The sequence below is a fragment of the Grus americana genome, chromosome 1 (genome assembly GCF_028858705.1).
Source record: "Grus americana isolate bGruAme1 chromosome 1, bGruAme1.mat, whole genome shotgun sequence".
In the NCBI taxonomy this organism is placed as follows: Eukaryota; Metazoa; Chordata; class Aves; order Gruiformes; family Gruidae; genus Grus; species Grus americana.
In genome coordinates this window covers 97,475,871-97,489,971 of record NC_072852.1, presented here as the reverse complement: position 1 = coordinate 97,489,971, position 14,101 = coordinate 97,475,871, and the positions used below count along the sequence as shown (strand labels likewise).

The 14,101-nt window shown below is 40.2% G+C and overlaps 1 protein-coding gene across 17 annotated transcripts in view; it reads right to left on the bottom strand.

Annotated features, from left to right (window-relative positions):
• The window catches only part of BBX (BBX high mobility group box domain containing), a 162,267-nt gene that overhangs the window by 37,125 nt on the left and 111,041 nt on the right, over positions 1–14,101 (bottom strand). For 13 of the 17 annotated variants that reach the window (XM_054825111.1, XM_054825135.1, XM_054825206.1 and 10 more), the window contains 5 exons: positions 12,165–12,245; positions 9,424–9,504; positions 6,258–7,176; positions 5,233–5,371; positions 1,845–1,993 (listed from right to left, as the gene is read on the bottom strand). In XM_054825111.1, the coding sequence (XP_054681086.1) occupies positions 1,845–1,993; positions 5,233–5,371; positions 6,258–7,176; positions 9,424–9,504; positions 12,165–12,245 (1,369 nt within the window). The remainder of the gene's footprint in view (positions 1–1,844; positions 1,994–5,232; positions 5,372–6,257; positions 7,177–9,423; positions 9,505–12,164; positions 12,246–14,101) is intronic. The other 4 variants (XM_054825189.1, XM_054825230.1, XM_054825211.1 and 1 more) reach the window with 2 other exon arrangements.

The window sequence follows — 14,101 nt, the reverse complement described above, 5'->3', positions numbered from 1 at the left end:
TGAACTTCACTCTCCAGGGAGCTGGAATGACTGACACAAGCTGACAGCTTGCCCAGCTAACTTGAGTCAATTCAGCATTCATTGAAATTAGGAGCAGATATCACTAGCTCCATCTGGATTTAGTTTGGGGCTTCGGTTAGATGTTCACTACAGAAACAGCCGTGTCACAATCAGATATTCCTACCCTGGGGCTGCTTGTTGCAACCCCACAGCTCAGTTGGTAGAAAAGTTCATGTGACTGTTTACCATCTGCTTCAGTGCAAAGTCAGCTGGCTTAGTTTAAAGAGCCCTCATCGTCAGCTAGAGGCAAATGCTTCACGGCCGCTTCCTCAGGGCTGTGCCAAAACTACTCATATCAGGCTCGTAACCTGCCTGCAGTTACATTTCTGACTTTCCCTTAAGATATGACCAAATATATTCCTAAGCTTTTTAAGTGATGTAAACAAGGATAAAAATGAAGCTATCGTGTATGAACCTAACCAAAAGCAGAACACAGTTCTGGGCTACCTGACTTGAGGTAGCATTCTAGTATGTCATGCCCAAACAATGCAGGGCCTGCAAAATTTTACATGTACAGACACTTGAACAGGTGAATACTGTAGCGAGAAATCCAAGGAGCTGCTATTACAACTTCAGCTGCCAGATCATGGTAGATGAGGAGATCTTGTTCCCAACAGATGTTGCTTAATTAACCACCATATTATCATACTGTAAAGCAATTCATTCATGCTCATTGAAGAAGTTCTGTCAAATACACACCATAAAAAAAAATGAAAGGCATTTGAAGTCAGAACTCACTTGGTATTAGCACAAGTCTAATTTTGCAAAAGTGACTGTTCCACATCTAATTATATAAATACAAAAATCAATACCAAAATTGGCATGCACTAGAAAAGAACAGCTGCTCAATCCTGCATACTGTAATATGATTATTTGTGAAGCATTCAAAAGGCACAGATCTAATCCAGGGTCACCTGGCTAAAATAGCCATATTAGATCTGAAAACCTGTCAGTCAGTGGAACTACCATAGTAGCAGAAAAGGAAGCCAGCTTCGCATTGTGAACTGCGCATAATAAGGACTCTTTTGAGCATCCTTTTGTCTTGTAGATTACTGGTACATCATTCCTTCATTTTGTGATGCTTCTGTACTGTATGCATGCAACAGTGCTTTTGCCACAGTCTAAAAGTAGTTTTCCCCTAACATACTCTGACTTCTCTACCACCTCTGTGCCACAGGTTGGTTGTACATAAAACAGCCAGATGTGTCATGAGTTTCTCCCTCCAAGAGCCTCAGCAATGGAGCTGGGTATGGGATTGGTTTTCCTGTCCTTTAAACTTTTGTTATCATGTCAGGACATTTTTGCTCCAAACTTATGATAGAGTGTTAAAATCTTAAATACAAATGTTTCATTCAGACATCTCTGGTATCTTATGTTTTAATTTATAGAGCCTAAAATTATAGTGAAATGCAAATGGGCACATAACTATGTTTTGAAAAATGTCACAATGTAACCTTTTGATCATCTGCCATTTTTTCCCCATTTTCTCCTGGAAAAACTTGTCAAATTCACTTACCTCAGAAATATTCATGTTTTTGATAAATGTGCTTGCTATGAGGAATATATTCAATGTACAAATTTTAACCAGTTCTACTCAGCATGAAAATCAGGAGTCAAGAGCACAGCCTGAAAACTAACCCAGGTGAGAACCAATTAACTTCAGTGCTAGAAAAACGTTTTCTTTGACTTCACACTCTTCATATAGAACAGTACATCGAAAAAGTATCCCTCAGCTTGTTGTAGCATTGTTGTTGCTTAAGAATGTATTGCACATGGTAATTTACCTTTGCTGGATTTTGGCTGTTCACACGAGCTGCTTCCAACCTTTCGCTTCTTCCTCGGAACAGATGAATTTCTCCTGTCAAAGGTAATAGGACTGTATTGAGGGAGGCTGTTGAATTTCTTTTCAAATTCTTCTTCCAACTTTGCTAAGCTAAAGGGGAAACAAAACCAATCAAATTAAATGTAACTCCATTTCTGGAGGTAAAAATATATTGTTTAGGAGCATGTGTGTGTATATGCATACCTATCTACGTAGAGAGAGAGGGGGAAAGAGATAAGCGCACACACTGTAAACAAACTGATCTATATTAATACTACTTCGGGATGAGAATGCACACTCCAGCTTCTGCATTCGTAACTCAGTACAAGATGATTAGTTGCATATATTAAAATTGGGGCTGATGGGATCAATGTCACACTGGTGACATTTAGCTCTGTTTGCTGCACAGATTTGTACAAGAGATTTGCCTGTTCTGTGAGGGGAATGAAAAAAAGATAATAAACCCCATAAATACACAAACCGATAAAATAACTTCACATAAGAATCCCTACACCAGAATGAAAACAACAACTCGAACCAGAAGAAAATTCTGGGGATATTCTAAAACCTGATGCTTTGGGATGGTAATTAGCTTTGTATTTGTTCTGAAGGATTATATTTCTTCCCTTCATATTTTATTTGTTGCAAAATGAAAAACACAACTAGCTCATGCTTTCAGGAAACACAGCATACCTCATACTTCAGCCCAACCTGAATGACTGTTATTAGCTTTGCCTACAACTCAAGAAATCCACAGACGTGGTACCCTTGTTCCTAACAGCCAGATGAAAACAAACCACTCGAACAGGATGGTATAGTATGGCATGGCATTTCTGGCTGTAATGACCACGCTGTCTTGTGTAAGCACTCTGTTCCAGCAAACTTTTGCAGCCAGGCAGGAGCATAGGAAGGAATTGTATTTTAATAAAAGGCAATGCGCACAGCTAGGCAGATTATAAATAGCACCATCAATGACAGGGGAACAATGACATTTCCTACTCGTCTTCAATTCTGTTTGCTACGGAAAACCTGAACTTGACAAAAGTTGGCTTGACTGTTGGAGGGATGGCCCTTACACACTGTACGCTTAGAAGTATCACAAGAAACATGACCTTTCTCTGTGCTCTCTGAAGCAGTACTTCAAACAAATTGCACTCTGAAAGCTTTGGTACACAGAATGATACTTCATTTTATTCCTGTCATCATTACTTCTTTCAGTAAGCAATCTTCCATCTTAAAATACAGCCTTGGGTCTTGGCAGACTGCACGCATGGTGGGGTTTGTTTGTTTATTTTGGGTTCCTTTTGTGTGTGTGCATGTTTTGTTTTGTTTTTACATCACAAAGATATCTGACATTAGTGGTGCTTGGTACTACCTTTCTGTTCCATGCGGATGTTCCCTGACAACCACAAAACAAGCCGATTTCCTGCTCTGACAGCTCATGTGATTCCATTCTCTGCCTCAGCTCCTCTTCCGCTGCCTGTTGCCACCTGCCTCATCTCCTGCCCCAAGGGCATATGAGAGGCTGCAACTCTAATTAGGAAGAACCTAACCTGAAAGCAGACGACCTGCCATCCCGGCTAATAATTTATAGCTTGTGGGACACGGGGGCAGTGGAGAGTGCGATCACTATGTCAGCAATTAATTATTTTTAAAGTATCATTCACATTGTCATGAATTTTCAGAGCATCTCACAAGTCTGGTTAGACACACGTAGCTGAGCTGAGGTCTTCACACCACAGAGCCTAGCCCTGCCAGGAGATATGTGCAGGCAGAGCACTGCTCAGCAAGGGAGTGGGCTGCACATGGACAAAGCACACTCAACAGGGACCATCGGGGAAGCGGGGATAACTACTGATGGGGAAGAAGGTAGGAGGACACAGGGAGAAAGACATAATTTCAGAGGGGTGAAGACCCTCCCACCTACAGACACAAGGAACGAGGCTGAAAGGTGATGCTGAAGGGACCAGAGAGTTAGGAGGAGCAGGTAGAGGTAAAACTATCTCTTCAAGCAGCCAGAATCAGGTAGCGCAATGAACAAGGATAATGAATACCTTCTCTAGCACTTAACGGTCCACGAATCACAGACTCTGCCTTTATGGAGTTCACTAAATAATATTCATTAATGACATGACTGAATCAGGAAGCAAGACTGGCAAATATATATTTTCCCCATCCAGCCAGCTAATGATGGTATAACAGTATTTGTCCAATGAATTTATTTATTCAAAGTAGCTAGGAAAAATGTGTAAATAATTATTTGTAACTACTTTTTTGGGTTTTTTGCTAGGAGATGCATTCAGTTTTCACAGCATTGGGTGTAAAAAGTTTTCAATCTTTCAATTTAAAAAAATATTTACTAAACTTATATACAATGCACTAAAAGTATAAGTGTTCCATTATTTTTTTCTGACCATGCCAAGCAAACAAGACTTGCAGATTTCCATCAATTTAATATCTTACTTGCTGTAAAGTCAGCTGCAGCTAAATTTCACATAGACTAGGTTATAAAAAAAACCAGGCTACCGCAAACCTGCACAAAAGAAACACATTACAATTTTAAGCATGAAGTGTGGAAATCTACTCCTTTTTAATTCATTTTCATCCTCTGAATTCAGGTAATTGGAAGTCTTCAAGAATTTGGAGGAGGTATGAATGGCTAAGCAGATTTAACAACTACGCCTACAGTTAAAATAAATCTGTAATACTCTGACAAAAATTGTTCTTCATACACTAGAAAAGTAATTCTGTGTGGCCTTGCTAAATTTTAATGCATTTGTAATCATTAATTATTCTTCTGATATGTTTAATTTCTCCACGGTGTACATGAACAGTTTAAATATCTTGTCTCTACATGGAAAAATGATATATTTATCAGAATTATTTGCCAACATTAAACCACTGTTTACTCTTCCTGTGTAAGCAATCTCTCCAAGCAGGCAAAGAGATCTATTCTTTCTAGTCTAATTCTGTTTAATGCTGATTGAACGCCTACACAGAACTTTAAATACTGCTTCCGAAGTGCACTGAAAATATAAGTAACCCTCTTCACCACCTCTTGAGCAGGTAAATATTGCAGGGCTTTTTTAGAAGTGAGCAAACGATGTCATTCAAACCTGTTTACAGTAGTGTAAACCAGGAAAGACCTCAAAGGAATTATGGTGGTATATAAACAACAGGTATCTAGACCATGAGCCAGCCCAGTAGGGTTTGTAATTTTCAGGAATTCCGCCTAATTGTGATTATATGGGTGCTGGGTGCAGTTCACTTAGCTGCAATGGGGAGGGCTCGCTCTTAAATTACCAGGCTGACCTATCTAAAACTTTGAAGACTGTTAAGCCGCAACTTACCCGAAAACAAACTCCTCCTTTGGCTTAGACTTTTTCAGTTTTTTGTTCCCACTTGTCCCACTTTGGGAAAAAGCCCAGTTTTCTTCATTCCAGCATCCTTCATGATCTGAGGAGTTGCCTTTTCCTGAGCTTCTTTTTCCTGGGATGAAGGCAGAAAATTGTTTCTCATCTTTAGAAAAATGTGCCAGAACAAAGCAGGCTCAGAAGGAACTTCTGCACCCATTCAGTACTGCAACTTATGATGCTTGACCTTCTTGAATGGCTTACAAAACATTTATTTATTTATTTTAAACTGGATAATGATGATATTGGCAACTATTTCCTTATCCCCCCCCCCCTTTTAATACTACCTCTAAAGTCAGGATCTCTCAAGGTACAAAGAAAGAGAAAGAGATGACTAGATTTACAGTAATAAACTTCCCTACATTACAAACATCTTTTTCTTTTCTGACTGTTCTAATTACACACATAAATCTACTAATCGGAAAAATACATTTCAAGACATCTCACTGAAAACTTCCAGAAATTACCTCAAATTTATCCTTCCACAAGGCAAATGGTTCTTGCTCATCACCTACAGCAAAACTAACAACTAATGCAAAAGCACAACACATTTGCCTCTTGTAGGTCTGAGAGCTGTGCTCACAACCACAAGAGTTACTCATATAGAAACAAGCTAATTGTTCAGGGTTACATACAACATAAATCCTGCACACATTTATCAGCAGGCTGACAAATTAACCAACAAAGCCTTCAGTCAAAGAGCTGTATCTCAGATCACGAAAGACAAAAAGGGAGAGGTTAAGAGCTTGTGAGGTAAGTATGAACACAGATCGCAGTATTGGAGAAGACCTGTCCTGGCCCACGGAGTCTGACCCCTCCACCTGCCCCCAGCATCTCAGGCGACCAGACACAGCATTCCCATCACATGCTGCTCAAACTCCAGATTAAACATGGACTTCTGTTCCCACTGTGGGCAGGCTTTTGCAGTTCATGCTGTAAATGAAACACTCAAAGCCACCCACCTCTGTCCACGTTAGCACGCAGAGATGTAAGCATGCCCTCTGACACCAGAGTTTTATAAAGAGCACCTTTGCAAGATCTCTCCGATTTCCTGGAGCCACAGGTTTCTATCTTTTTAACACAGTCACTGTCCTCAGTTTTGACCTGTCCTGGTAAGCTTTGGGGTACCACCTCCTCTGTTGGGGTCAGTGGTTCCACTTTAATGTTATCAGAAGCCTCACAGGGTACTTCCTTGCTGGCTGCAATACTAAGGAAATCGGGAGGCTTTGATTCTTTGGTGGTCTCTGGGGGTTTCTCCTTTGACGTCTTCTTCTCTTTCGATTTCACTTTTTTCTTTGGTGATTTTGTATCCAACACACTTCCCTTCACATTTGAGACAGGGCGATTTTTTTTGCGGGGAGTTTCCGTGAGTCTCTCAGCACCCCAGTCCCCCTTTGCAACGGCTTCAATTGTATACATTACACTTTCAATGTCCGACTCTGAGGACTGCCTCTTTTTACAAGGTTTCTTAGGGGTGGATTTTTCATTTGTGTGCCGGTCCAACTTATTTTTTTTCTTTTTCTTCTTTATCTTTTCTGGCTTTAGCCCGAGGATATTCATGTCAGCCATTGAAAGCTCAGGAGAACAGCACATGTGATCCTTTGTGTTATCATTTCTCTCAAAAGGACTGCTCTCCATCGCAAGACTAGTAAAATCTCTGCACTTTGCAGTTTCTGATTCCTCAGCTTTTGTCTCATCCCGGTTTTGCGTTTTCTCCATCTCCAATTGTTCTACTTTTCCTTTACAGGAGTCTTTTATTGTTGTTTGTTCCAGTTCTTCTACTTCCATTTCTTCTGGAACTTCCTTTCCCAAATCCTCCAGTGCTTCCACTTTTGTTTTCCCAGGTTCTTTCACTTTTACTCCTTCTGAAGCAAGGCACATCTAAAATGAGTTTAAAAATAGTCCCATGAAACAAACATCAACTGTTAATATTACTTACCTATATTAACAGGAGCATTACGCAGGGAATTTCTCTGGCATCTTAGTTCAGGAAAGCAAACAATGCTAAAGGACAGCACTGAAAAATATGCTCAAGCCCTACTGAAACTGATGCAATGTGATAATGGCTAAGTGCTAGAATAAGGCTGGTGGGTTCTACCGCTCTCATAGAAAGACTCCAACTGATCTCAGTAGTGTTTCCATGATTCTTTAAGTGCCTTTTATATAACCTGGAAACCCACTGCTAGACTGATTTTTCAGAATACCCTAAATGCAATGGAACAATACAGTATCTCTCACTATTGCCATAGACAAGTTACTTGAAATTTCACATCCATACCCCCGAATGTCCCTATAGACAATCCTTTCCTCCATTTTCCAAATTGCCTTGAAGGGGGGGGGGAGGGAAGTTAATTGAATCATCTCAGCAATTGAGATTATTTTCTTTTACTTGAATGTGCAAAATAATTTGGAAAGTAGGAAAAAGCCTTCCAAATCTATCTTCTCATGTCACAGACTTATTTTGCAAAGAACTGCAAAGCAGCAGTTGTTGCCATGGTTATCTCCTCCTGGAGATAACATTAATGGAAACCAAACCCCTCATACTATCTGAAAAACAGCGATATTTGAAAAAAAGAGATGTAAAAAGGTCCTCAAACTGCCATGTTCCTGCAGCAATGTCTTGGGAGATCCTCTTGGTTTTGGATCACCAGTAAGCTACGCTGACACTGTACATGCTACAGAGGGTAGGTAGTCCTTCACAGCATCAAGCAGTTGCCCTTGGGAAAACATGCTTTCTTCTTCTTTCTCTCCCTCTCAAAGGCCCCAAGCTGAATTCCCAATGCTATTTTGTTTTTAAAACAAATGTCAACCAAACAGCCACCTAGAGCAAAACCAGATGGAAGAGGCTTGCTTTGAACCACACATCAGGAGTTTCCCTATCCCGCATCTCAGCCCAGGACCACGTGGTCAGTATGGATGTACCCTTCAGATCACTGGGTTCCCTTTGGATCAATTTTAGATTTCTCAAATCAGCAAGGCATTTTTTCCTTGCAAACTAAAAATATCTCTTACACTAGTATATGTACGAGCATAACACCAATGACAGAACACTTTGTAGTAAGTTTCCAAAATTCTTACTGCACAGGCTAGAAACTCCTGATCTGGCTCAGGTCAAGCTAGGTTGAGCACTAGAAACAGCGGAGCTTGGGCAGCACAGCATCTACTAGGAGGCAGCTGAAATTCTGCAGAGGAGAACCCCACAACTATGCTGAGGTGAGTTCTCAGTACCAAGGTACTTCTGTGACATTTTTACTGCACTGCAATGTAAACACAGCCTGTGATTTTCAAAAGATAAAGATCAATCTTTAAAATGCAACTCATTTGACAGCAATAATATTTTGTCAATTAAAGACACACACGCCTCCCATGCCAATGGATTTTTTTTTCTTTATACCTGTGCTGCTTCTGCAGTAGCCAGTAGTACAGAAGGCTAAAGATCTGGCTACAAAAAAGCAACTTCTGTTTTGTGAGCCTTAAATAAGCTTGCAATTCACAGTCTTTAAGATTGAGAATGCGTAAAAAAAAAAAGCAGCTTAGAAACAAAAAAAACCCACCACCCCACAACATTTCAGTAAGAGGCCATTGGTTGTAACTGTTCCCAGAAGGAAGATCTGCTGAGAGTATCACAGCAGAGTTTCTATAGAAGTTATTGACCTTGACCTGTTTATTCCCCACTTCAGAAAACAGTAGGCATGAAAAGCAAAAATAAATGAAAGCAACTAATGACCTTTAACAGGTATTTGTAACTGCAATGTCCTAATCTGAGTAACAGACTAATCCAGCCTGCTCTCTCCACTCCTTGCGCCTACCTGGCCAAAGCAGTCAAAAGCCCAAAGGCTAAAACAAGGAATTGAAACAATTTCAATAGTGATTGGGAAGTCCCTTTGCTACCAGGAACTGGCACTTCTTCTCAGCTGCAGCACAGACTCTTAAAAACCTCCAAGTTGATGGCTAGTCTGGGGAAATCTTGACTTGTGGCACCCAAGCCATGGTAATTTATGCTTCTATAAGCAACAGTGTAATTATAACTGTAGCAGTGTTCTGCCATCCAGACTTCGGCAATCAACGTCATTAACTTCTCTGCCTCACTGCACCTGTGGCAATTAGTCACCAGTATTTTAATATTACCTCTGCCAGCTGAAATAATGCTGATGTTCCACACTGTTTTGTTAAATCAGAAGGACTTGAATGCGATGTACTTGAAGAAATCTAAAGAATAAAAATAGAGGAGAAAAAACATTGTTTTTCTAGCACAATTCTTTAATGTTTACCACACAGCTTTTGAATGGATTATTTCCTCCCTCTTCCCAAAATTCATTCATAAGATTATATACTGAAAAAGAAGTGCAGACCTGTGCACGCTGTTATAAAGAAAGCCCTGCTCCACCATTGCTCCGATGGGTAATACCACTGGACACTAAAAGCTATTTCCAGATTTGGGGATCATCTTGTCAGTACTCCCTTTGAAGAGTAGGATGAACTAAAGCACATGCTCTCTCACACATGAGCAGACTCCAGCAGCTAAGCACCAATCTATGCCAGCATGCAACCCAGCTGGTGGTGTTTTTGAAGGCTTAGTTGGACATTTGATTGCAAAATTATTTCACTGTCATAGCTGAAGAAGGTTACTTCTGTCAGGCTATGGCACTGCCTGTTGGTGTCCTATAGGACTCATAAAAGAGATGCTGTGAAACAAAAATGAAGCAGGAGTCCTCCAGCCTTTGGTAACCTTTACTACTCAGGAGTAGAGAGGGCTGTCTGGCAAGGAGGTAGCTGATTATTCTCCAGAATCATTCTCCCGTATCAGGTCGTGATCTGCTTCAATATAGCGTTTTGTATCAGTTTTGAGCTACGTGCAAAGAAATTATCTTTTTCTAAACAAATTAAAAGGATCAGTCTCGGGATTGGTCATTAGTACGAAGAAGAAAACATTCTATTTTTAAAGACATATCCCATAATCTCTGATCGAGCTTGCAGGTTTCTTATACTTGCTTTCCGAGAAAGACGGGGAGTTCCCAGGACTGGGGAACTAAAGTATTTACAACCTTTTAGCTCCCCCTATCCCCCCAAACTCAGTTTTCATTGCTTTCAACCAACACGGGCCCACAAAATCGCTTTTACAGAAATCAATCCACTATTGCCATAAAGGAAATAAACAAAAAAGTTTAACAATGCTATATCTCTATGTCTCCTGGAAGCTGCAGCTCTTTACAGCATCTCCCAAGCTCTGACCATTACAGCTCAGGTCTCCAAACGTGGCTTACAGCCAGCTATTGCTAGTGCTGGTGGCCCTCTGCAGCAGAAGTGGCCTCCCTGTCCTTGCCTCGTGGAGGTGACATGCGCTCCCACCACTGCCTCCCCTCACCCCCATGCCTCCGCGCTGAAGGCCACAAAGCACACACTTAGGCACAGCAAGAGACTCAGCAGAGCTGATCAGCAACAGCCACCCAGGCTTCCGACTGCAAAGCAGCTGCTCCAACTGTTTTTTGGAAACTTAGAAATTCTCAGAATGTTTTAGCAAATAATTTAACCAACTTCTGCATTTTATTTTATCACCATCTGTGAAATACTGTGACATATCAAAAAGGAAGACATAGGGAAAGGGGACGATAAAATTGGTTAATCCGCAGCAGACAGATAAACGAGGAGCAGAGCAGTGTGGTGTGCTGAAGCAGACAGGCTCCCACGCGCCAAACCCCTGCCATGCCAGCAACAGGGAGACAGCAACACAGTCCCCTCCAGTGCACAGCATCTGCGGTTTGGACTTACATTGGTTTTTGGAATTAAATTGGAATTTGGCCCAGATGTCTGCCAAATGAACTTGCAAACTTAGGCCACCCTTGAGGTGGTAATAAACACAGTTTATTTGGAATGCTCCAAACCAGGTCCTGAACTGCCATCTGAAAAGTTAAGCTGAATCTCTTATTTTATTTATCCAATTACAATCCAACATTACAGAGATCTCCAAAATTGGAAACAAATCAACAGCACTAATGTCATACAAGAGCTACTGATAAGGAGGATATGCTTAGCATGTCTGCCATGCTTTTCTCAGTTTGAATCAGAGCCTTTAACAAGGAAGTGATTTTAGGGAAAGAAAAAAAAAGGTGAAAAAAGTTTTTTAAAAAGTGTACTACTAAGGTGCTAGCATCCTCCATTATTTACCTGGAATGCAGCATGTATCTTCATCTTTCAATCATCAAGAAGAATATTTGCACGCCAAGCCTCAAAGGTTTTTGAGTGATTCATACATATCAAAGGGGAGACCTCTACAAGGTATATTTAAGATTCACAGAGAATTTCTAGGACTGTTGGGAAACCTGACCTAGTATTCTTGATTACTGCTGACAGCTGCCAATTTCAGAACTTAATACACTCCTTCAACTTCCAACTCTTCATACAGATTGCTGATGATCTCAAAGTCAACATTTCTCTTCTTATTCTTGGTTCCCATTCAGCAATGCACCTTCCAGTTCTTATACCAAAGCTTTCTTTTTGAATCCTGGTATTCAGCTCCTCATTAAGAAGAACGCTGTTGGCTCTTGTCTTTGCTATTGTCCTAAGCATTGTTTTCATTATAGTTATAAGGCTATTTTTTCTAAAAAGAAGCATAATTTTTTCTGTGTGGTTTCCAAGAATCTATGCACATTAACAAGTCTATAAAAAAATGCTAGGTCCCTGGGGCTGTTGCAACTGCCTAATTTTCTTATTATTCCATTAATTACTAATTTGTGCTTCTGGAAACACTAAATTTGCTGCTAGAGCAAACCTTACACAATTCACACTTTTTTGAGGAAAAGATACATGCATCTTCCCATTGTGTATAACACAAAAAGATACACACATCTTCCCACTGGGTATAACTTTACCTCTGCCAACTGGAAGAGTGCCGACTTCCCACAGTGCTTTAGTGGCTCAGGACTTGACAACTGGGAAGTATTTGATGAGATCTAGGTTTTAAATGAACAGAGGAGAAAAATATTTCAGTGGCACACAGGAAAGACAGAAAGGAAGGGAGAAAAAGAACAAAAAAATTGAGTTATTTGAATCAGTTACTTTTAGATCTTTCTGGCAGAAGGCCCCACTTCAGATAGACAATCCCATCCAAGAAACACTTAACAGGCATTTAGAAGTCAGCAGCATACAAGCAAATACAGAATTTCTTCCTTAGAGTAGGCTCATGGATTCTCTTCTAGATTTGCATTGTCCACAGCTAATACACTATCATGCTGTGTGCTTCATGTGACTAAGTGAAAAAGACATACCTGTTGCTTTAAAAACATGAACTGTGGTGGTCAATAAAATTCTCCCAGAAAGCCTGGGCAGTATTTCCCATTTGCTTAGATATAGAAAAGGACCATTTGTCCTCACAGGCACTGCTTGTTTCACTTTATTTAGAAAAAAGAAGTAAGACCTTATGTCTGGAGATCAAATCTAGCCTTCTAAATAGATGTTGATATGCCAGCACCAGCACTGAGTAAATAACTACCATTGCACTTCAGGGAATTGCTTTTGCAGCCAAATTTTTTATGACTTGCTTCCAAGTGCAGCATTGTCAGTTCACCAACACATGAATTAATCATTATTTCTCATATTTGATCTTTTTTTAGCATGGCATTACATGATAGTATTTGACCTGGAAGCCTCAAAAAGCCTTAAGATTAAGGGTAAGACCACCAGTGTTTCCGTGGCATCTGCATCATCACAGAAATCATGCTTATGACCATGATGTTTCAGATGCAGAAGTTACTGGCTTAGACTTTATATTGAATTTCTTTTGAACTAGGCTATTTGAAGAGTTTACTTTTCAGTTGTTGAGGAGAATCATTACAATCCCCCAACCTCGCCAAAATCCAGAACATTCATTTTACTGCAAGCTCTTTAAAATACGGTGAATAAGACTTTAATATTAAAAATTATTATTAATGCACATTCAACTAAAATAATTCAAAATCCTAGTTTTGCTTTGAGACAAAGTGTACCTGCTCAGGACTCCATAGGAGTAAGTGATCTTGTACACTGCACTTTGCAGGAAGAGGGCTTCAACTTTTTATCTTTGTACTGTTAAAAATTCTCAGCCCTTAATGATTTTTTCAGTGCAACATGAATGGCAGAAAAGGGACACAAAAAACCCCACACACTTAAGTATAACCTGAGAACATGCAGGCATATCTTGCCTCTTGATACACAATGTTAGGAAAGAGTAAAGAATTTCGTTTTGACAGGAGAATGGGTGCTCCTAGCAAAATGCAAGCAAGATCCTTGTAGTACCAATAGAAAGAGAGGAAGCCAACATTTCACTTCAGGAAAAGAAAAAAAAAACCCTCTTCATAGTTGAGAAAACAAACAGCAAGAGACATAAACTCATTCTGCTGAAGTTGCTGGCCAAACATCAGAAGTAAGAGGATGGCTGATCAATCAGCTCTCAGTGAGTGAAAGATCTTATTCCCTTAACACCATCTTCCCATTTTAATTAGAATAATCAGAACCTGCAGTACTACAACCACAAATAGCTCCTTCTTATGTAGAGGTTTAACTTGAGGATCATTAGGATCAAATTATCTTTTATTACAATACAGGTCAGCATTTTAGCTATTATATTACATTCCAGTTTGCATAAGAAGCATGTGTCATGGTACCACTTTTTCATTTCCTTCCTAGAATAGGCATTTCATAGAATCACAGGATGGCCTGGGTTGGAAGGGACCTTGAAGATCCTCTAGTTCCAATCCTCTTGCCATGGGCAGGGACACCCTTCACTAGACCATGTTGCCCAAAGCCTCATCCAACCTGGCCTTGAACACTT